General features: G+C 44.8%; 1 protein-coding gene across 1 annotated transcript in view; it reads left to right on the top strand.

Moving 5' to 3' along the window:
• TRIO (trio Rho guanine nucleotide exchange factor) overlaps nt 1-24,494 on the top strand; it is a 964,000-nt gene that overhangs the window by 627,890 nt on the left and 311,616 nt on the right. Inside the window, exons 29-30 of the mRNA XM_029590045.1 lie at nt 12,557-12,668; nt 14,014-14,204. Of these exons, the coding sequence (XP_029445905.1) occupies nt 12,557-12,668; nt 14,014-14,204 (303 nt within the window). The remainder of the gene's footprint in view (nt 1-12,556; nt 12,669-14,013; nt 14,205-24,494) is intronic.

Here is a 24,494-nt window from a genome sequence, read left to right on the forward strand (position 1 = left end):
GCTCCTCTACCCAGGGTCCGGGAGGGCTCTCAGAGGTCATGCACCGTCGGCACGGCATGTGCGTGCGAGGGCAGCGTGGCATTGACCACGTAGCACGCCAAATCTTTCAGGGCCTGCAGAAAACGGTGTTCGCACCTGATTGCAGGCGTCCTCTGTCCCGATTATGCCTCCAGGGGCAAAGGCAGCTCCTCGGAGGCAGCAGGTAAGTGTTTCATCTGGCAGGTCCTGGTAACGAGATTGCCAGAGATGAGGAGGCAGCACCCATCTCGTCTCCACGTGGTAGGAGGCAGATGGAGTCCGGAAAGGACAGTGACTCCCCGCCCCTACTCTCATGGTTGGTGCAGGGAGTTCCTGAGAACCAGGAGAGTGGGGAAGAGCTGGCTGAGGAGAATGCATAAAGCTTATTTAGCCAGGCAGGATATTAGTGATTCAAAACAATTTTTCACTGGGTTTTGTCCTGTTCCTACATAAGGCTTATTTAGCCAGGCAGGGAGCAGAGGTGATGCACCTGCGTGCTATACAGGCCATGCAGCCCACTAAGGTGTGCAGACAGGAGTCTCACAGATGATGAAAAGTCCATCTGAACGCATTGGGAGGAGCCTTGAGAGGGTGATGTTGTCCTGACCCATTAAATGAGGTTCCAGAGGTGCATCAGTCCCTGTTGGATCCAGAAGACGTTCCAGTAGTGAAAGATCCGCCACCTGTTCCGGAGGAGGAGTTGTGTCCTCTCATCCCATCCCTCAAATTCTTGATGAGCCAGTTTATGCAGGGTGCAGAAGGCTCAGGAAAAGGATTCTTCCCCAACAGCCAGTTCCAGGCAGGCGGCCCGGTTGGAGGCCAGGGTAGCCTATGTGGCACATGTGCTGTAGGATTGGGTCCGCACGTCCACTAGAAGCATGGTCTCAGCACTTGCAGCTGACTCCTGTGGTTGCAAAATTGATCAGCAGATGTGTGGTCTAAGACGCAGCTCTGTATTCTCCCTTTTTAAGGGGCAGTGGTGGACCAGCTGATGAAACATTTGGGGGAATCAAAGGGGAATGAGTTGCTGGAGGATAAGAAAGGTGGCAAGAAAACATGCCCATCCCGTCCCTTTTTTCAGGATATGGGAGGTTTCGCTCGGGCAAGAGTTCTTCAGTCTCTGGGCAGACGCAAACCTCAGAAAGGCAGCAGTGTTTTCGGGGTGCCAGCAGACCCTCCAAGGTTTTTTTTCTTTCTGATCAAGGGACCAGAGGAGGAAAGCCCTCGCAATGAAACCAGGATGGGCCACTGAGCTGTTGAAACTGTACGGTCATCATTGACCCACTGGTATGAGGAGTGGATCACAGTCATGTCACAGTCAGGGGAGTGGATCAGTCATGTCACATTCACACAAGTCATATTCACACAAGCTTTCCCGGACGCCAATTGATAGAACACCGCCAAGCCACCCCTAATCTCCAACTATACCATGGTTAACTAATCTCCAACATGGTTAACTAATCTCCAACTCGGTTAACTAATCTCCAAATACACCATGGTCATCCTTATCTTCTATCGTTTACCTGTGTGAATTTCAATAACCTTTCCTTTCTCTTCCTTCTCAGCCAAGTTCTTATCACCCTATTATATGTAACTGCCTTTTCAACACCATTGTTATAGTTATGTTTACTATGCACCCCTGTTTTATGTGAACCAGCACGATGTGACTGCTGTCTCGAATGCCGGTATATAAAAATCTGAAATAAATAAAATAAAAATAAATGTCACAGTCATGTCTGACTGACATGAAAAGTAGAGACTTTTCTAGCCCAATCAGTGAAGCCATCGTAAAGTCTCATTGCACATCCCGAGGCATGCAAGAGGCGGTTTGGGATGCGCTCTAGCGGTTGCAGAGGCTAGATGCAATTGGTTTTTAGTCCCACCAACTGAACACAGACAGTGGAGGTACTTGCTTTATTTCATAGTTCCTAAGAACGAGGGCAATTTTCCAGCCCTTTCTGGGTCTCCAGATGGTCTATATAGTGCTGCAAGTTCTGTGTTTTGTGGACAGTATTAGTGGCAGTTTGCGGAGGAGAGTGTTCCTGCTGGCATTGGATCTGGCAGAGGCCTATCCACATTCCCTTACACATAGAGCATCAGAAGTTTCAGAGGTTCATGGTATTAGGCAGCATTTCCAGTTTCAGGTGCTCCCTTTTTGGCTACCATCAACACTGCGGACTTTCATGAAGGTGATGATGAGGATGGTGGCAGCGGCCATGAGAAAAGAGGGTATTGTAGTTCATCCTTATCTGAATGACTGGCTCAGAGTGTAGTTGGAGGAGAAATGCGGGCAGGCGATTTGGCGGGTCACGGAGAGGTGGCAATCCCTGGTTTGGGGGATAAGTCTGGTAAAGTGTCATCTGGTGCCGGCCAAGTCATTGGAATACTTGGGAGCACAGTTCAATGCCCGTTTTGACAGGAAGTTTTCTATTTTCAGAGAGAGTAGCAAAACTGCAGGCACAAGTGACTCGTCTGTTGCATCTTTCAGTGCTCAGGGTCTGGGATTATTTGCAGATCCTGGGCTCCATGGCTTCCATGCTAGTTTTGGTATCTTGGCCGTTTTCTCGCTTGCGCCCCCTCCAGAGAGTGTTTTTTTTGGCCCATTGGAACCCATTTTTGGAGGAGTTTCTTCTGCCATTGCCACTGCAGGGGAACTTCAGATCCAGGCTCTTGTGGTGGCTTTCGTGCCACAATTTGGAAAAAGGGGGTGCATCTGGAGACTCTAGACTAGGTTGCACTGAACTCAGATGCCAATCTTAGAGATTGGGGGGCAGTTTGTCAGGAGTGGATGGCTCCAGAGCTTTGGTCGCCAACGGAAGCATCCTGGTCTTTCAATTGCTTGGGAACGCAAATAGTTCTCAGGGCGTTGTTGTTGTCCCTTCCACAGGTCTGAGGAGGAATAATGAGTCTTCTTTTACAATAAAACAACGGTGGCATATATGATTCATCCAGGAGGGATGAAGAGTCATGGGATGGCTCTGAAGGCCTAGGAGCTGTATGTTTGGACAGAACAGCAGCTAGAGGGAATAGCGGCACTGCATGTTGTAGGAGTGAATAATGTGTTCGCAGATTATCTCAGCAGACAGTTGAACCCGGGGGAATAGAAGTTTTCCTCGGAGGATTGGAACTTCATTTGCACCAGGTAGGGGTGTTCCAGCTTTCTCTGATGGAGCTGAAGACGTCACATGTGGCCTTGTCTAGATGACTTTTCATTCGCAGGCGGGAGGTCCAGTGTGAGCGCATAGATGGTCAGGTTCTTCCTTGGCTAATGGGGATTCTGCTATATGTGTTTCCTCCATGACCTCTCATAGGCTGTGTATGGCCCTGCATGGTGCGAAGCCCAGGAGCAGTGGTTCTGGTGGTGACGGAATGACTGCGGCATCTGTGATTTAAGGATCTGGTGCATCTTTACAACCTTTCAGGTTGGCTTGTCAGTTTTACCTCGACAAGGACCCATCTAGATTAGGCAGGTCATTTTTATCTCACAATTTGGCTTTGCAGAGACTACATTTACGGCTGAAAGGATGCTCGGAGCCAGTTAATTGACACCTTGCTTCAGGCTAGGAGGCCTTCTGCTTGTCTAGTTTATGTCAGAGTGTGGAGGGTGTTTGAATCCTGGTGTTTGGAGGAAGGTCTGGAGCTGTTATGTAGGGACAGCCCTCGAATGTTGCCCTATTGTTGTAGCTTTGGAATGTCCTAAAGGCAAGCTATGAGGAAGGTCATTGGCATCTCTCTTCCAGGTGTCATTTGTTTTCTGAAAGGGGTCAAACACTTGTGTCCTTAGATTTGTAAGTGTGACCAAAATGGACCTTAACTTGGTTCTGCGAGTACTGTGTGGACCTCCATTTGAGCCTTTGTGAAGGGCGTCGATGAAAGACCTCGCCATGAATGCAGTTTTTCTGGTGACCGTTTGTTTGGTCAGGCGGATTTCAGAGATTCAGGTTTGGTCCTGTAGAGCTCCTTTCTAGCAGATTGTGAATGACAGTATGTTGCTGCGTATGGTTCCCTCAGTTTTACCAAAGGTTGTCTCCTCCTTCCAGGTTAGCCAGACAGTGGAGTTTCTGGAGTTCCTAAATTGGTCAGTAGGTGTGTTGCATGCAAGGGATCTTTACTTGTTTGGATGTTTGTCCGATTCTGTTGCAATATCTTACGATCACTAACACTTTTTCGTTGAGCGGATCATCTCTTTGTATTGCTTAGTGGAGCACAGAAAGGATGGTAGGCGTCTAAAGCCATCTTTTCTCTTTGGTTAAAGGGGACTATTTTTTCGGCCTATCTTTGTAAAGATCGAATGGCCCTAGAAGGGTTACAAGCGCATTCTTCTAGGATGCAAGCAGTCTCCTGGGTGGTGTGTCAGTTGGTGTCACCTCAAGAGACATGTACAGCTGCGACATGGCCTTCGCTTCTCACTTTCACCAGACATTACAGAGTGAATGATCATGTGCCAGAAGATGCTACGTTTGACGAGGGTGTATTGTGAGCGGGTCTTTCATGTTCCCACCCAGTGTACAGGAGCTTGTCTGGACTGATCTGTAGTATTCCAGGTTCTTACCTGCTAATTTTTGTTCCTAGATCAGTCCAGAGGCCCATCCTCCTTGGTTCCGAAAGACTGTTTTAGCTGTGATTAGAATCTACTTCAAAGTTTCTAAGTGTAATTACGTTGAATAGATATGTTGAACCAATGGAGCTAAGTGGTGCTTTTGGTTACTGTGTTGGTTACTGAGGCTCCAGTTCAGGAGGCTCCAATCCGGGGTTCTCAGTTCTCCATTGAATGGAAAGTTCACCCTTGAAACGATAGTTTGAATTCGAGTTTTCTTCCTCTGTGTTGGCTTATTTATGGCTTGCGTAAATGTCAATACTGAGGGACTGCAGGTGGTACTTTCGGTTGTGTAGCAATGCATGAAAAGTTTTTTTTATTCTCTGCTTCCATTTGCTCATAGGGATGTAAAACACCACTTGTCTGGACTGATCTGTAGTATTCCAGGAACAAAAATTAGCAGATAGGAAAATTGGTTTTTATTTTACCAAATGGAAAAAAACACAGCAAAGTGAAAACTAATACCAACAACTGAACAATCACTTTGTACTGGATGTCAAAAAAGGATATTCTTGATAAAAAATATTGTTCGACTTTGTGGTTGGAGGGTGATTCTTGATGATTACAGCTCTAAGGCAGTAGTTCCCAAACCTGTCCTGTAGGACCCCCTAGCCAGTCTGGTTTTCAGGATATCTACAATGAATATGCATGAGATAAATTTGCAAGCACTGCCTCCATATCATGCAAATTTTATCTCATGTATATTCACTGTGGATATCTTGAAAACCGGAATGGCTGGGGGTCCTCCAGGACAGGTTTGGGAATCTCTGCTCTAAGGCATAGTGTTAATATTAGGGATGTGAATCGGTACTGCACTCGTTTCTGGTATCAGGTTCGGGTAAAAACCGCGGGAAATCTTCGTTCCCGCAGTTTTTACCCGTTTAAATCGGCTGTGTCATGCCACACAAAAAAAAAAAAAACCCACCCCGACCGTTTAAATGTAATTCTTTCTAATCCCCCACCCTCCCGGCCCCCCCCCCAAACTTTTTAAAAGTACCTGGTGGTCCACAGGGTCCCGGGAGCGATCTCCCGCTCTCGGGCCATCGGCTGCCAGTAAACAAAATGGCGCCGATGGCCCTTAGCATGTGACAGGGTATCCGTGCCATTGGCCGGCCCCTGTCACATGGTAGGAGTAATGGACGGCTGGTGCCATCTTTAAAAATGGCGCAGGCCATCCAGTGCTCCTACCATGTGACAGGGGCCAGCCAATGGCAAGGATACCCTCTCACATGCTAAGGGCAAAGGGCCATCGGCACCATTTTGATTAGTGGCAGCCGATGGCCCGAGAGCGGGAGATCGCTCCCGGGGCCCCTGCTGGACCACCAGGTACTTTTAAAAAGTTGGAAGGGGGGGGGTGGTCGGGAGGGTGAGGGGATTAGAAAGAATTACATTTAAAGGGTCGGGGTGGGTTTGGGGGTTATTTTTAAGTGATCTTTCTTCCCGCCCCCCCCTCAAAATGATAAGAGAACCCCACGAAAAATTTTGTGAGGTTTTCCTATCGGGTTCGGGGGCCCCCCCGAATTCTGACAAATTTTTCCGATATTTTCTGACGAAATTCTTCCGATATTTTCAATTGTCAGAAAAACGATTCACATCCCTAGTTAATATACATTATGAGAGCTAAATATGAGAATTTCCATCATCCATCACATTCATTTTTTTCCTAATTTTACTGACTTTTCAGAGAATATCCTTTTTGACATCCTGTACAAGGTGATTCTTCAGTTATTGTATGTATGTGTGTATATGTATGTATTGTATATAGATACATTTATATACACATAGAGATATCTATATGTACATATGCATATATATATATGTACCATGTGTATATATATATAAGGAGAGAGAGAGAGAGATCTGTGTATATATGTATGTGTCAGCATATATAGGGAGGAGAGGGTGCTAAGTCACAAATATTTAAGTAACAACTGTAAAAGGTACAGCTAGTATGCACCAGGAAACGTGCTTTATCATGTCTGGAACAACTTGCTTCTTGAGGCATGTCTGGCCACCAATTATTTGTACTTCAGGAAACTGGTTGAGAAATTTTTTTATGAGGCCTTTCTGTAGGTTTGGGCTATTGTGTACTGGTGGTTTTTAGTGTTTTATGATGCATTTTATTATTGTGTTTTGGTGTCTCGTATTTCTGATTTACTTTGTACCTCGCATAGTGTGTCATTGGATAAATGGGTAGGTGCTAAATCTGATTAAATAAATAAGTAAAATAAATAGCATCTGTAAAAGAACAGGGTTCAAGAGATAAATCCAGTGTTCCCTGTAAATACCCCGATCAGTCCAGACTCCTGGGTTCTGTCTCCCTTCCAGCAGATGGAGACAGAGAAGGTTTTGCTGACATTGCCACATAACCTGGTGTGCCACCTGCAGTCCCTCAGTTTTTCTCTGTCTCCAGCAGATGGTGGAGGTGCAAAACCTGCAGTCTGGAAATTAGATAAAGAAAAAAAAAAACGAAAAAGGAAAGAAGAGGATTTCCTCCCAGAAGGTTGGCAGGTCCTGGTGGGCCCATCCCTTCTGATGCTGAGATGGGCAAGCAAGGGGTTGGTGACCCTTATTTGGCTTGGTCCTTTCACCGCCGGGGGTAAATAATTGATGCGGTTAGTTCCCTCTCCCCCAGGAGGAAGTTCGGAGCCTGCTGCCCTTCAAGGGAAGTGTCCTTAAAATTTAAAAAAAAAAAAAAGTTTCTTTTTATTTTGTTGCATCGGTCAACCCGGGAGGCAGATCGCAGGCAACCATGCAGGGGAAAGGATGCAACGGCTCTCACTTTGTTTCCTTCGGCATCCTCCGAGCGGCTATCGGGGTGTGCGGTCAAGCCGGCAGGAGCTATGCTGCATGGCAGTCGGTGGTCTGCATGTGGCAATGCGCGCATACCTGTCCCAAGCCAGCTTTTGTTACAGCTGCCTCTCTGGTGGAGAGGGTGGCTTGGGGATGGCCAGGAAAGGGTCAGGGAGGCAACGAGAGCCTGCAGGGCTTGCGGGTGATGCACGTGCAGCAGCGGGCCCCTTCCTTGTTAGCACGGGAATGGCAGCATTTTAGCTTCACTTGTGGCTGCCTCTGAAGCCGGCGGGGGGGGGGGGGGATTTCCCTCCTCCACTGTCCCAGCCGATCGGAGTCCCACGGAGGACTGGGGAGCCCGGGAGTCTGTCGGGTGAGGATGAGAACCTCCTGGGCCTCCTGATGATCCTGCACGTTTTTCTTCCAAATTTATTCTTTTGTTGTATAAGGAAGGCCGTGGGGGTGGTGTTTTTCCAGGCAAGAAGATTCGCAGGATCTGCGGCCTAGGAAGAGGTCCATAATTTTGTGGACCAGTGGTGTGAACAGGATTCGGCGATTCCTTGATAGGACTGCACATTCAGATGCTGCTGATGAGGCTTCGAGGGATTTGGAGGACGGGGAGCCTCCAGTAGAGGAACCCTCCTGAGGCAGATTCTTCTCCAGAGGGACAGGATCTGGTTGAAGGGTGGGGTCAAGCCTCAACTGTTAAAGGTGAAGATCCGAAGGTGGTTCGTCTTTTCCACAGGGAAGAACTGTGGCCCCTGATTCCCTGTGTCCTTAAGGAGCTGGGAATTAAGGTTCCGTGAGAAGAATCTGATGAGGAAGAGGTGGACCCAGTCATGAATAGCTTTAAGAGGTCCAGCAAAAGCCTTCCCCTTCCATAAATCGGTGAAGTAGTTAGTAGTCAGGGAGTGGGATTCTCCAGAGACTGGTTTGAAGGTTGGTAGAGCACTAGGTAAATTGTATCAGTTACCAGAAACATGCTTGAATTGTTGAGGCTGCCAAAGGTGGATGCCTCAGTGTCTGTGGTTACAAAGAAAACAACCATTCCAATGGTCTGTTCTGCAACATTTAAGGATATGCAGGGCAGAAAATTAGAAGTCCATCTCAAAAAGATCTTTGAATTGTCTGCTCTAGGGATTTGTGCAATGGTTTGCAACAGTTTTATACTTCGGGCTGGTCTTAGCTGGGTACAACAGTTGCAGGCTGACAAAGCGATGTCAGTGTCAGAGGCAAAGCAGGCCGAGCGACTGGAAGCCGTTTTGGCCTATGGAGCAGATGTGTTATATGACCTCATCAGAACGTAATTTAGGACTATGATGTCAGTGGTCTTGGCCAGGCGGCTCCTTTGGTTAAGGAACTGGTTAGCAGATGTTTGGTCTATGTCTCAGTTAGAAATGTTACCTTTTAAAGGTAATCTGCTTTTTAGAGAGGACTTAGAGGAGCTCAAAAAGCTTCTGGGAGAGAATAAAGGGCATAGATTGCCGGAGGATAACCCGAAAGGCGGAAAAGGGTCCTTTTCTACGTGACCTCGCTTTAGGGTGAATAGGTGGTTTTGGCAGAATAGGGCTTCGGAAGGAGCCCAGAGACAAGGCACTGGGAGGTGGCATTTCTGGAACCATTCCTTTTGAAGTCGAAAGCAGAATAGAGATGGTTCCGGCCAGGGGGCATAAGGAGCCAAGTCTGCCCAATGAATCGAGGCCAGTCCACTCCTTGGTGCCCGTTATAGGGGGTCGGTTGACTCTTTTCTACAAGGAGTGGGCCAGGATCACAACGGACTGGTGGGTCCTAAGTGTAATAAGACAAGGTTCGCTTTAGAATTTGCTCACCCGCTAAAGGATTTGTTCATGGTCTCTCCTTGCACTTCCATAAATAAAAGACGATGGTACAGGAAAGCATCAACCGGTTACAGATGCTGGGAGCCATTGTTCCCATCCCCATAGGGCAATGGGGGACAGGAAGCTATTCAATTTATTTTGTGGTTCCAAAAAAGGAAGGGACCTTCCAACCAATTTTGGATTTAAAAAAGATGAACGTGGCTCTCAAGTTTCCTAGTTTTTGGATGGAGACCCTGCACTTGGTCATTACAGCAGTACACAAAGGAGAGTTCTTGGCCTCTAGATTTGACCGAGGAATACTTGCTCATAGCGATCCAGCTGGATTATCATAGATTTCTGAGGATCATGACTCTCTGGACTCATTGTCAGTTTTGCACCCTTCCTTTCAATTGGCGACTGCTCCAAGGACCATCACCAAGCTGATGGTCGTCACAGTGGCAGCTCTCAGGAAGGAGGGTATTCTAGTTCACCCATATCTGGGACAATTGGCTTATTCAAGCAAAGTCAAAGTTTCTGTGCAGACAAGCAGTAGCGTTGGTACATCAGTGGTTGAGATTCCTGGGTTGGGTAGTGAATCTGTCGAAGTGTCATCTTACTGCTCCTCAGGTGTTGGAATTCCTGGGGGCATGTTTGGACACCAGGATCGCAGACTGCAGAGGCAGGTTCACAGTTTGTTTTAGAGAACGGTTCCCAGGGTTTGGGATTACCTGCAGGTTCTCAGTTCCATGGCTTTCACGTTGGAGTTGGTTCCTTGGGTGTTTGCTCATATGAGGCCTTTGCAGAGGGTGTTGCTTTCCCAGTGGAATCCTTTGTCAGAACAGTTTCATCTGCCGCTGCCTCTTACAGAGATAGCCAGATCCAGTCTCTCATTGTGGCTTGGTTGGGACTACTTAGGGCTGAACAGCCCTAACATCTTCAGCCTTTCCTCTTAGGAGAGTGAGCCTTGTTGCGGTATCTCAAAGTCACTAATAGCTTTTGGCTATCAGATCATTGTAAGAAGATAATTTTAGGTAGCTTAGCTAGATCCCTGGAAGACTGTAACACGAATAGAGAGCTATGGATCAGAACAGGCTATAATGATTGATGACAGTGGATCAATATATTGAATATAATTTAAGTAGAAAGATTGAATAAAGGCATGACACTATCACATCGTTCCTGGGACATCCCGGCAACAGGAGAGTTAGGATGGCCCCAGGGAACATCTGGTGCCTCTGGGGAGATCAAAAACTAAAGACATTTAGTATCTTTTAACACATTGGAAGATCAAATGCTAAAGACTAGTACCAAATCCAATGAGCTGATAATGAGTTAAGACATTTGGTGTCTTTTAACAAATGGCGAGTTAAAAAAAACTAGTACTGAAATACCTTCCTGGATAAAGTGCAAATTGAAACACCTAACTTGCAGAGGGATATATAAGGCTTTGCATTTGCTTATTTTAGTTGGATGAGCTGAAAGGAACAGAGAGCGAGTCATTCTTTTTCAGAGTCCCCGGGCCCGCATCTTCTAGGTTTCCAAGAACACTGGCTTATATGGAGGGAAGATATATAAGGGAGGTATTCTTTGTTATCTTTTGATTAATGGTCTATCTTTATTTCTGTCTGTCTCCTATTTGCCTGTATCGATTTATGTACAGCTTACTGTGATCCTGTATTCAATTTTGATATTACTTATCTTTACTTATTTATTATCCATATATTTAACTTAAATTTAGTAAACTAAGTTTTGCTTTACCAGATTGTGTGTAGAGTGTTCTATGACATAATATAAAATATACCCCTATATGGCCACCATGCACAATCATCTTTTTATACTATGGAGTGGCCCAAAAAGGAGGACATAAGGCTTCAAAGTCCACCATAGTGTGGAGGTTGAAAGAAGCTATAGGTTCAGCGTGCATCTGTCAGGGCTGTCCTATCCCTGAGGGTTTAAAAGCTCATTCTACTCGATCTCAGGCAGCGTCTTGGGCTAAATGTCAGCAAGTATCGCCACAAGAGATTTTTAGGGCAGCTACTTGGAAGTCGTTGCACACTTTCGCCAGGCATTATCGTTTGGATGTCCAGGCCCTGGAGGCCATGGGCTTTTTTGAAAGTGTACTTTGAGCGGGACTCTCACAGTCCCACCCTGGTTAGGTAAGCTTGGGTACATCCCAGGAGTCTGGACTGATCTGGTTACGTACAGGGAAAGGAAAATTGGTTCTTAACTGCTAATTTTCATTCCTGTAGTTCCACAGATCAGTCCAGAGTCCCGCCCAGTTGATGTGGGGAGAATTGGAGAGTCCACTCGTTCTATTATGGCAGTTGGTCTGAAGACTGGCACAGGTTTGTAAGTTTCTCACTTTGTGAAGGTTGGAAAGGTTTGTTCCCATTATTAGGTTCCAATTCTTACTGCTCGTTCAGGGGGACGTGATTATGTTTTCTTGTAGTTTGTTAGTATCTTGACTTGGGTACAGGTCAATACTGAGGGGACTGCAAGTGGCACACCAGGTTATGTAGCAGTGTCAGCAAAACTTTCTCTGTCTCCATCTGCTGGAAGGGAGGCAAAACCCAGGAGTCTGGACTGATCTGTGATACTACAGGAACGAAAATTAGCAGGTAAGAATCAACTTTCCTATGCTCCTGCACAGGAGAGGGGTGAAAGCTTGCACCCGCAGAGCTGTTCATATGTGATGCCAACAAGAGGCATTTTTAATAAGAAATGTGGGAGAGACACTCGCCCTTCCATTGAAATTCATTTCTCTAGGGGAATTTGAGGGACAAGGCTGAAAACTGGCCAGACTTTTAAATGTTTTTTTTTTTCCTCTAGTCTGAAACAAGGGGCAGGTAGCGGCTCTGTCTTTTCTCCCTGTCTCTCTTGTTAAGGAGACCTAATTGTTTTATTCCCCTACATCTGACTCTTACCATTTAGCCACCAGCAACAGAATGAGATAGGCTGAGCATGCCAAATAATGTTTAAAAAAAAAAAAATGATGTGCATGCAGCCGATATCCTGTTATCCTAGTAATTTTTTCTTGAACTTGTACAGCTTAAACCTTTCTATTTTCTTTATGGGCAATGACAACAGAATTATTCCTGGATGAAAAAAACATATTAAACATGATAATAGCGTATCCCAGTGTAAAATCAGGGTGTTAATCCCGGGGTAAAGGAGATTCTTGTGTAACTGTGAAAGTCATGGCACGAAATGGAGAATGCTTATGGCTGCTGCTCAAGCACTTGTACATGTGTGTGTGTGGGGGTGGGTGTATGCAGACGTGCTGCAGACATGAGAAGGTGTGTATTACCCAGAGCTTACTGATCTTCTGCAGGAGCTGCTAACGTGCTGCGAGGAAGGAAAAGGAGAGATCAAAGATGGCCTGGAGGTGATGCTCAGTGTGCCAAAGCGAGCCAACGATGCCATGCATCTCAGCATGCTAGAAGGTACTAATGTGGCCCTCAGACCCGTGGTGTGGACAGCACTCTCGGTCTCCATTACATGCTTGCAGCTTTTTTCCTCTGAGCCTTAGCATGGAGTGGGGTATTGGGTTATGGCGTACACAAGCATTTTATTCCTATTGCTGGCAGCGTAGGAGGTAATTTTTTTTTTTTACATTCTTATTGTATTCCTCAGCGAGGCAAACTAGGCGTCTGCTAAGGGAACAAAGTCATCGGTCTCTTAAGATTTCAAGCTTTTCCGTCTCAGAAAAGCTTGAAATGCCAGAGGGCAAACTACAGCTCGTAGTGATTAGAACACGTCACTTCTACCTGAAAGTAATGCTGTGTCTGACCTCTGGGGGACACCCACCTACGCCTCTTAGCTGATTGTTCCCAAGGGAAGTAGTTCCTTGCATTGGATTCCCCCCCCACACACCTGACCTGGGCCCAGATGTTTGCCTGCCCTCCAGATTGTGAAAGTTTTGCTCCAGTGATTCGCGTTTTATCAGCGAAAGTATTTGTTAGTGAGAAGAGTACTCTGGCGAAGCTGGCAAAGGTTTTGCATTGGAGAAAGCTTTACCGTTTCCAGTGCACAGTGTTTCTGTGCCCGACTTTCATATGGACCCCCCCCCCCCCCTCTTTGTGACGTCACCTGCAAGGTATTGTGGGACTTTCACAATACACTCACTCTTCCCAGGTGGGAAAAGGGGGTGTGGTTAGGTCAGGGGAGGAAAAGCGCATGCAGGGATTTCATTTCTAAATCATCGCACGTATCTTTTTTTTTTTAGTGGTGTGCTCAGATCCATGGGTACTTTGAAAATTCAGATGAGTTAGTGGGTTTGTACCCAGGGAGCTGCAAGCTGCCCCTGGGAATTTGAAAGTTCCTTCCTTGCCCAGCTCAATTGTAAATGTTTTGCCAAACACAGCATTAGACTACCTCTTGAGACCTAAAGCCATGGGAAAGGATTTTGTATTTTGATATCTTTGCAGTTTGTGAGCGGTTTCCTTTATATGCTGTCCATGTCACCTTTGTGTGCGCTGTATGGCTCTGTGCCAGCAAAACTTTCTGCATCCTGTCAAGCAGCTGATCTCTGTGGCCTGCTGTATTTCCACGAGTCTCACTGCACTTTCTCTCTCTTATTTAATATCACACAAGGGCAGCATACTCTGATGAGTCAGACTTTCATTTATGTTCTATAATGTTGGGTGCAAGGGACAGAAATTAAATTCACTGACCCTTCTCAAAGATATTTTTTTCCCCTTGTGCTGTGCTTTCTTTTGTTACTCTTTGACCTTCAATTTCACCTTGTGGTTTTTGGTTTTTTTTTCTTTGTTCCCTCGGACCTTCCAGGGTTTGATGAGAACATTGAATCTCAGGGAGAGCTTATCCTTCAGGAATCATTCCAAGTCTGGGACCCAAAAACGTTAATCCGCAAGGGCCGTGAGAGGCATCTTTTCCTGTTCGAGATGTCGCTGGTCTTCAGCAAGGAAGTGAAAGACTCCAGTGGGAGAAGCAAGTACCTTTACAAGAGCAAACTCTTTGTAAGTAGAGCAGGTGTGGAGCACGTCCTTTCCTGCAGAATCAGTTACTGTGTTAGTAGAGTCAGGGAGAGGGAGAGAGTGTGTACGTTTCACAAGCCAGTTGTGACACAAGCAGAGGATTCTGTTCATGGGCTAGCAGAGACACGGGGGTGGGGGGTGCATTGCACTCCTTATACTGAAATGTCATTGCCTGAACTGAGGAGGTTTGTCCTTGCGTGATTAAGGCCGGAATGTGTGTGTGCGGGTGAATGGTTCAGCGCCTGGGCTGGCCAGAAAGAAAGGAAGGAGCACTGTTCTTCAGTAAAGGCATTTTTTTAAAATTCTCTTTGTCTGCACCTGCAGCGTCTCGGTCCCTGCTGCTCCTGATCCACCTCTCCTTCAAGTTCCATCTTACATGATCCCCCCGGGAGTTTCCTGTTTTTCTTCCAAATCCCATTCATCGTCCGCGAGAGTGGGAGAACTCTGCTCTCAGTCGCTTTTAGTGTTCCTCTTGGAGTGACCACTAGTCACTGTGAGGGCACCGCTTGGCTTTTCTACGATGGTTCTTCTCTAGCTGTTTCAGGCCCGTGATGCAGGAGCCTGAGCTGAGGGTCGTGCCTGGGTCTTCTTCTTAAAATTGAAAAAACTGGAAAAAATGTGACTGAATAACAACAATCTTCTAAAAGAAGTCACATATGTCCGGCAGGCGGAAGTGTGCATTAGCCCACATATGAGGGTATACCTTACTGAAAGAACCATGAGACATATGGGTCGTCTTCTTGGCATTACAGAGCAACTGACCCTGGGAAGACAATCTAAGTCAATGAAAATCACAATCAGAACTGTGAAAGACAAACTTTAGTCTTTGAGGGGTTGGGGGCGCAGTTGCGTTGTTGTTTAAAGTAACATGCCTATGATTTCAGAATGGCTGTGAATCATTGTAGCCTTCACAGTACCTGCCACCAGTCTTTCCCTCTCAAGGAATCAAAACAAAGCTTACAGAAGGAGCAAATAAGATGTGTGTAGGTGTAGGTATGACAAGCACGTAATTATCTTGTAGTTAGCCGTGCAATTCCTTTGTATATAGTCTCCTTTTGAGTATAGCTGCTTGGTTTCACTGAAGCTATGCATTAACCCATTGAAAGGAGAGAGCTTCATTTTTGTTTGTAAGTGCAGAACATTCCCTTGGTTAAAGTCCCATTATGCTGTTTGAAGGATATGAAATGTCCATTTAATGCAGCATGTCAGTTCTGCAGGAGTGTATGTGGAAAAATCTGGTGCTACAAACGCTGTCCTGTTGAGGAAATAATTTTATAGCGAGGAGTCCCTCAGAATTCCCCCAGGCCGAGCTCAGCACTTAATAAGAACACCACAATTGCCAATATGGGTCAGACCAAGCATCCTATCTCCAACAGTGGCCAATCCAAGTCACAGTACCTGGCAGGATCCCAAAAAGTAGATAGATCCCATAGTGTTTATGCCCAGGGATAAGCAGTGGCTTTCCCCAGGTCTACCTGGTTAATAATGATCTATGGACTTTTCTACCTGGAACTTGTCTAAACCTTTTTTTAAACCCAGCTATGTTAACTGCCTTCACCACATCCTCCGGCAATGAATTCCAGAGCATAACTGTGCATTGAGTGAAAAATGTTTTCTCCAGTTTGTTTTAAATGTTTTTCTTAGTAACTTCATGGATTGTCCCTAATCTTTTTATTTTTTGAAAGAGTAAACAACTGATTCATATTTACCCATTCCACTTCACTAATGATTTTGTAGACCTTGATCTGTCTCCCCTCAGCCGTCTCTTCTCCAAGTTGAAGAGTCCTAACCTCTTTAGCCTTTCGTCATAGGGGAACTGTTCCATCCCCTTTATCATTTTGGTCAACCTAACCTGTTCCAGTTCTGCTATATCTTTTTTGAGATGTGGTGACCAGAACTGCATATAGTACTTTGGATGCAGTCACACCATGGAGCAATACAGAGGTATTATGATGTTCTTCGTTTTATTCTCCGTTCCTTTTTAAAAATTCCTAACATTCCGTTTGCTTTTTTGACTGTTGCTACATACTGAGATGGGGATTTCAACATATTGTCCACAATGACGCTTAGCTCCTTTTCCTGGGTGGGGACTCAATATGGGACCTTGCATTGTGTAACTACAGTGTGGATTACTTTTGCCTGTGTAAGTCACTTTGCACGTGTCAACATAAAATTTCATCTGCTATTTGGATGCCCAGTCTTGTGAGGTCCTTCTGCAATTTCTCACAGTCTGTTTGTGATTTAACAAGTTGGATTCATTTTGTTTTGTCTGCAGTTTGATCACCTCACTCAATATTCCCTTTTCCAGACCATTTATCAATATGTTTAAAAGTTCCAGCCCCAGTCCCTGAGGCACTCCACTATTTACCTTCTTCCACTGAGAAAACTGACCATTTAGTTCTACTCTGTTTCCTGCCTTTTTACTAATTGGCAATCCAGAATAGGACATTGCCTCTTATCCCATGACTTTTTAATTTTCTCAAGAGCCTCTCATGGGGGACTTTGTCAACTGTCTTTTGAAAATCCAAATACACTACATCTACCGGCTCTCTCCTTATCCACGTGTTTAGTAACCCCTTCAAAAAAATGTAGCATGTTGGTGAGGCAAGACTTCCTTTGGGTAAATCCATGTTGGTTGTGTCCCATTAAACTTTATCCATATGTTCTGTAATTTTTTTCTTTAGAATAGTATGTACGATTTCTCCAAGCACTGATGTCAGGCTCACCAGACTATAGCTTCTCGGATCAACCGTGGAGCCCTTTTTAAAGATTGTCATTACATTGGCCACCCTCTAATCTTCCAATACAATATATTTTAATGATAAGCTACAAATTACTAGCAATAGGTCTGCAATTTCATTTTTTGAGGTTTTTCTGAATTCTGGGGTGTACTCCATCTGCTGCATGGAATTTGCTACTTTTTAATTTGTTAATTTGCCCTATTTACATCTTCCAGGTTCATCATGTTATTGTTGCAGTTCTTCTGAACCATCACCATTAAATACCATTTCCTGCATGGGTGTCTCCCCAGCATTCTCTTCTGTAAGCACTGAAACAAGGAATTCATTTAGTCTTTCTGCTATGGTCTTATCTTCCCATCAAGGGGTGGTCTGGGTACGCTCTAGGTCTGATGTGGCTTGCTTGTGGCTTTTTTAATGTCCAAACACTGGTGCTACTTTAGCAGCTTCTTGCCCTCACTTGATATGAGTTCCCAGGAATAGTGTGACCTGCAAGATTCAGTCTATCCTGGAAAATCAGTCTAACTCAGCAGGAAGAAATCAACAGCAGCCTTACTCAGAGCGCTTGCTTTTACAATGTCTGAATTGCCTACACTGCATATAGTTCCACAGCTTAGTTTAAACACAAAAAATGCACACACTCTAGTACAGGGTGTGAAAAACAAAAGCAGTCTTTCTCAGCCAGCAGCCCATACACAGGTTGCTTGTTGCCCACCTCCCTCTTGGTGGCTGGTAATTCTGTAACCTTATCTGGCACTTATAAGCTTTGCCTAGACACTCACCCTGTGTCATGCAAATGATAGCCAGATCCCAGCCACTGCTTTCCACAGCCAACAATAATATATAGCTTATTTGTTTTATTAAAGCTGTTTAAACTTTCTTATGTTAGTAGTTATTCACTGGCTTCACATTGATTCCTCTGTCTCCATAGGCTCTTCTCCCACCTCTCCTTGTGCATCCTCTTCTGGCATTTATTCCTCCATCCACCTCAGGCTCTGTTGGAGGGAATTCCATTTCATCTTCCTCCTGTTTCTAGCTCCCTCCCCTTTGTATCTGTCCCTGCAGTTTGCTCCAGGCTACCTGAAGCCGCGCCTTCACTCACACCCCATTGGATATTCTACTCTGGGCTAGTGATTCTAGTGGAAGAGACCCACTCTGTGATACGCCTTTTTTCCTTACTTCACAATTTAATCTCTTATTGTAGAGTATTAAATACTGGAGTACTGGGGTTGATACCCTACCTATCTTCCTTCCCTTTCTTTTGCCATTGTGCATTAGGTGCTGTCTGATCACACATCCCTAGGGTACCCCTATACCCCTCCATCATTTTAACAGACCAACTGACTCCCTCACATGCTTCCTGCTTCAGATGTATTTGAAAAAGTTTTTATTGTGAGTTTTTGCCTCTACAGCCTTAAATTAGAAGATGTGAAAGTGCTTCAGACAGGGCTGACTTTAAGAGGATGCGGGTCCCAAGGCATATCAACTGCAGTGGGGTCCTGGAATATTGACGTGTATGTGTCCACCTTCTAGCTGACAGGAAATTATAGTGTTGGGAATGAGGCTACCAAGGCAATGCAAGGCCCAGGCTATCATCCCCTATTTGTCCCCCTCCCCCAAGGATGGTCCTGGCTATAATTAAATGTAAAATTATATATTGCATTATCAGTATATATATGTACATACAGGTACTGAAACTACACTGTTACATGTATCTGCTTCTTATTCAAGAGGTGAACTGCACTTTAGTAAATATAGGTAGCCAAAGAGACAACTAAGCTGAAGTGCTCAACTTCTGGAAAAAGTAGAAGAAATGTAAGGTCACCAAAAGGAGGATGATAGTACCATTTGCCACAATATCATACAAACCACTCTATGATTTATAGCAGATCTGCATTATAATCAAACCACAGTGACCAGTGATGGTTGCTGCAACTTATTGCCGTAACTAGAAGCAGCATTCTGTCGAGAAGCAGTGTGTTGGTTTATATTCTTCTGCCACCAAGTGGCAGACTTGGTATACTGCTGGTTTCCATGTTATTTACTGTTTCTCTTGTTTTGAGGGGGAAAAGCACGGCAGAGAAGATAAGGCTAAGTCCATAATCCTGTGTGGTGGGGAGAGAGACACCAGTTATTTGCTGTATCCACGTGGGCATTCTGTTCTGGAACGGAGGGGAGCTGAACTGCAGTGCTGAGGAGTCTTCAAATGCTGTTTACCCATGAAAACATGCCTGCTTACATGGGTGAAAAGGCTATTTGAAAATTGCCCACTCTGCATGCAGGTAAAAGCACATGTGGTGCTCCATTACATGAGTGCTTTTATCCGCATTCCTGTGGAGGCGTTCCTGGGGCAGGCTCAGAAGTGGGAAGACAACCGCATGGGTAGCTCTGCAGTTTCAAAACTACGCATATCAAGTTTGCCGGGAAAAAATGTATTCGTAAGAAAAGCTGGGGCAAATCTCAGCAGGTACTTTTTCCTTGGGTGGTTTTCAAAGGGGAAGCATGCACGTGCTTTCCCTTTGAGAATTAGTGTAAAATCCATGGATAAATGTGATCAGAGCCAACAGGTAATCTGCACAGTTTTTGAAAATTGCCCTCTTAAATGTGCCGGAAAAATGGAGGCTGCTTATAAAAAGCCTGAACCTAAAGGGGAAAGGCTGCTAATTAGCGGGCCTATACACAGGCCACTCTCCTGTGCGCGCGATTCTCTATTCAAATGAGGCCTGGCGGTAAAAACAGGCAAAAGGAGACACTAGGGACACTAGTGCGTCCCTAGCGCCTCCTTTTGGACCGGAGTGGCGGCTATCAGCGGGTTTGACAGCCGACGCTCAATTTTGCCAGCGTCGGTTCTCGAGCCCGCTGACAGCCACAGGCTCGGAAACCAGACGCCGGCAAAATTGAGCATCCGGTTTTCGACCCGACAGCCGCGGGCTGACTTCAAATTTTTTTTTTTTTAACTTTTCGAAACTTTCGGGACCTCCAACTTAATATCGCCATGATATTAAGTCGGGGGGTGCACAGAAAAGCAGTTTTTACTGCTTTTCTGTGCACTCTCCTGGTGCCTGAAGAAATTAGCGCCTACCTTTGGGTAGGCGCTAATTTCCGAAAGCAAACATTTTGTTTTCTGAATCGCACGGGAATACCTAATAGGACCATCAACATGCATTTGCATGTTGCGGGCGCTATTAGGTTCAGCGGGTTGGACGCGCGTTTTCGGCCCCTTACTGAATAAGGGATAACGCTAGCACGTCGAAAACACGCGTCCAATGTGTGTGACACACACACACACACACACCTTGGAGGGGGCCCCCAATTGCAGTAATTTAAGGGGGACATGGCTCAAAAAGTTTATTCATCTAACCTTAGTCTATTGTGGCTTGTCTTTATTCTTTCTCACACTCTTGAGGCAATTCAGTTGATTTTTTTTTATTAGCAGTTCTTTTTCTACCTTTTCCAAGTTGGTCCAGGATTTCGCATTCTTCATCATTTGCACCCTACCCCTCCTGACCTCTCAGGAGTTCTCATTAACCCATCATTCTCTTAAACATATGGATCCCTTCTTGGCTCTGTAACCTGAATCCCACTGTCTTGTTCACTGTTCTTTCTCTTCTTTATTCTTACAACTTGTGATGTATGAACTAAGCTTGACCTGTTGGCTTCTCATTGTTCAAGGTCTCTATGGTAGACAGAGGGCTTCAAAGTTGGGCTAAATGTTGCATAAGACCTCTCTCTCTCTCATCACATCAGGAAATAGGGGAGTCACAGAACCTGCACTAAATGCTGGTTAAAAAAAAAAAAAGTGACCAAGTTCTGTGAATCACTAGTCACTCAAGGAGCTGGAAAAAAAAATGTTTCGTTTTACATCCAACAAGTTTTTTTTCCTCCATTCAGCCAAAGTCATCTCTCCAAACACACTCTCATTTTTTTGGTGTTTGTTTGAAGTTAGCATCCTCATTCGGAAATTAAATAGCAAAGAAATTAGACGCAGCCGTTTCCATCCCCAACTCCTCTCCTCTTTCCTCCCTTCATCCATCACACAGATTTCTGTCCCTTGAAGCATGCAGAGAAACATCCTCTTCTGAACTCCATCTCTTCGCAATTTCCTTCTCATTCCTCTTGTTATTGATTCTGTGACTCTTCAAAAACCATCCGCTCTCAATCATGGATACACGTACTCCCTGGGGGTACTTGCAGACTTGCCAAGGGCTACACAACCCAGCCCACCAGCACACGGGAGAAGGGGAGCCTGAACTGTGGAAAGCAACCGCCTGCCCCTGCTGCAGAAAGCGGTAATCTCAAGCAGGAGATCCTGGGCTCCCTATCAGCTGCCATGTTCTGACCTGGAAGAGTAAAATGGAGATGTGTGGCATCACGGCTGCTACACAGGAAGGAAACGACCAAAGCTGCCATCATTAGCACAAGAGGGGCAGAAGAGGCAGCTGGCTGTAGAACTAAAGTACAGACAGTAGGCACTGCGGTATTCAGCGCTGTGCTTCCTGTCCCCACAGCTGTCTCCTCTTCCTCTTCTCTTACTATTGAATGGGCAGAGGTAGGAGGAAGAGAAGGCAGTGCTGGGGGAAAAAAAAAAAAGCACACCACTTTCCCGGTCTCTTGCAGTACTTGCTGTCTGTGCCTCAGTCCCGTGGCTGGCAGCTGTCTCTGAGTCCCTCTGCTCCCATGCTTCATGGTGATTGCTCTACTGCTTCTAACCTCAGGATAGAGACCAAGACTAGAGAAATGGGTAGCGAAGAGGTGTGGGGAGAGCAAAAAATGGAGATAAGGCTGGGGGTTGGAGAGAGTAAATGGGAAGAGATGGGGAGCAATATCAGGTGAAGGGACATGGAAGGCTGGGTGGTGAAGAGAGGGGAGATTAATCGAGGGAGGTCAAAGACTCATAGGTAGAGAGAAATGAAAATGCAGGGCTGGGAAATAAGGAAGAGGTGGAAGGTGTAGGGAAAGAGGGAAAGGAAGATGGAGATCAAGAGATGAGAAAATGGAGGGCTGAGATCCAGGAAATAAGAGATGGAGGGCTCAGAGGAGCCAATAGGAGAAGAGACAAGCAAATGGAAGAGTAGGAAAGAAACAGAGGAAGGGTGAGGAGTTGGGAGAGGGAGAGAGGTAAAGCAGAAAGTAATAGACAGAGGAGAAAGATGGAGAAAAATGTTAAAGAAAGATCTGAATCACATGAGGACATGGATAAAGAAAGGAGACAAGCATAGAAAGAAAGAGAAAACGGAAGAGAGAACCAGGAAATAACGAGGTCCATATTCCAAAGCATTTAGACGGCTAACTCAGAAGTTAGCTAGCTAAATGAATATTTGGGCACATAACTGGCTAAGTTGGAGGCATTCTGGGGACATAACTGGGAGGAGTTGAGTTAGTCAGCTAAGCCTGGTCGGGTCAAAGAGCTGCCCTAAAGTTATCCAGCTACAGTTATCCAACTAACTTTAAGATAGCCGGCTATATTCAGTAGCGTGGCTGCACTATTGAATGTGCCTCCAGTTAACTGGATAAGTTTAGAGGCATATAGACCTCAACGTTAGTAGACAGAAAAGATGAAAGAAGAGATGAGAATGAGAGGAAAAAAAATCCCTTACAATCAAGATAGAGAAAAAACAAAAGTATAGTGTTCGCTATAAAATTAGAATTTTAGCAAACCAGGGGGTTACACAAGACATCACAGACTTTTGAAAGAAGGTAGAGTACTCATGAAAGATTGAAAACTACTGCTCTAGATATTTACTTATTTAAAATAACTTCTAGATTGCCTTCTGGTGACAATGCCAATCAAGGCAGTATACAATAAAAGTAAAACATTCATAAAATCAAAATTATAGTAGCAAGTTTCACATAAAGTAAACACAAAATAATTTTTATTTTATTGTATATGAATTCTAACACATGCATATTAGCTGCTATGTACCTCATATTAGTAGAGAGCCCTTCTGATTCCACTCAAAGTTTTTTTCTGATCTTTTTAACCCTTTTATTTTAAAACTGTCCCAATGGGGGTGTTTTGTTTTTGTTCTTTTAACTTTATCATATCTTGTTGCAGATTTGAATTTTATAGCAATTGTAGTACACTCTTGTAACATAGTAACATTTTATTTATTTAGTTATTTTGTATACCATTGTTCCACATGAAGATAATAATGGTTTACAAAAGTAACATTTATCTTTGGGTCATTACAAAAATTAGTGTAACACAAGTTAGTATATTAATTTGGCATAGCACAGTTTGGTAAAATACATATATTGGTACTATACAATTTAGTATCACATGTACACTGACATAAAAAGAATTTGGTAAGATATATAATTTGCAGCGCACAGTTCTTTTACTTCTCGACTGAGGAGGGATTCAGGGGTTAGGGTTGGGAATCTGTTTAGTAATTTACATGGTTGTAAGGAGTAGTCAAAAACTGCTTAATTCTCTCGTTGCTTGGTATTGTTTTTGTTGTTGATATTGTTGCTTTTTCAGTCTGTTAACATTTACGTTAGATTATAAGCGTTTTTAAACAGCCATGTTTTTAATTCATGGTAGATGATGGCAGAAAAAAGGCAATTGGCCTATCCAGTCTGCCCAGTTATTTCTGTCCACGTTGCCAAGTTTATATCCCAGCTGCCAATCATAGAAGCTTGATTGTTTGTAAGGTATTGCTGCTTATCCCAGTTAGCTCTAGTTGTCTTCTTTTTTGTTTTAGTATACAAGATTCCAGTCCAATAATCCTTCAGTCCCCACAATCACCCTCAAGCCCTGCAGCAATCCAAGGGGGCCACTAAAACCAGTGAGGCCACTGGCCAAACATTCAGCCATCTAAATCCCCCTTGGCCTTAACAGACAGCCACCAAACTGCCAGAACCAACCCAGTTCGTTTCTAAAGAACTGAGGCCCACTAGTACCAACCCGTCTCTCCCAAGGCATGCTGTGTCATCACGTTTCTTAGCTTCTAAACCTGTTCCCTGTACGTACCCAGATCAGTCCAGACTCCTGGGTTTTGCCTCCCTTCCAACAGATGAAGACAGAGAAAGTTTTGCTGATGCTGGCATATAACTTGGTGTAAACACTGGGTGAATGGAACTAATTCCTCTATAGGTACAGAATTATTTAATTGAAAAAGAGGATAGCATATATCTTTTAATCATTTATTAATACAGCACTTTATTAACAAAAATGTGTCCAATTTAAAACAACACACCCATACATACACACTCACACACCCTTCTGTACCGTATTTTTACACGGTCCCAAAGATTCATAAATCTTTGGAGTGGCCTCCGGGTAGGCCTATAGTGTCGGGTATTGGGTCCATCTTTGAGCCCATTGCTAAATATATCGATAGCCTTCTTCAAGGAAGAATTGTTCAGATACAGTCTTATGTAAGGGACTCTATGGATTTTTTATCCAGTTTAACTGATACATTGGCACTCTCAGCACAATGGTTGGTTACAGCCGATATTTCATCACTTTATACCAACATACCCCAGTCAGAGGCGGTTCTGATAGTAAGAACTATATTGGAAGACATGGGCT

Source organism: Rhinatrema bivittatum, chromosome 2 (assembly GCF_901001135.1).
Source record: "Rhinatrema bivittatum chromosome 2, aRhiBiv1.1, whole genome shotgun sequence".
NCBI classification, from domain to species: Eukaryota; Metazoa; Chordata; class Amphibia; order Gymnophiona; family Rhinatrematidae; genus Rhinatrema; species Rhinatrema bivittatum.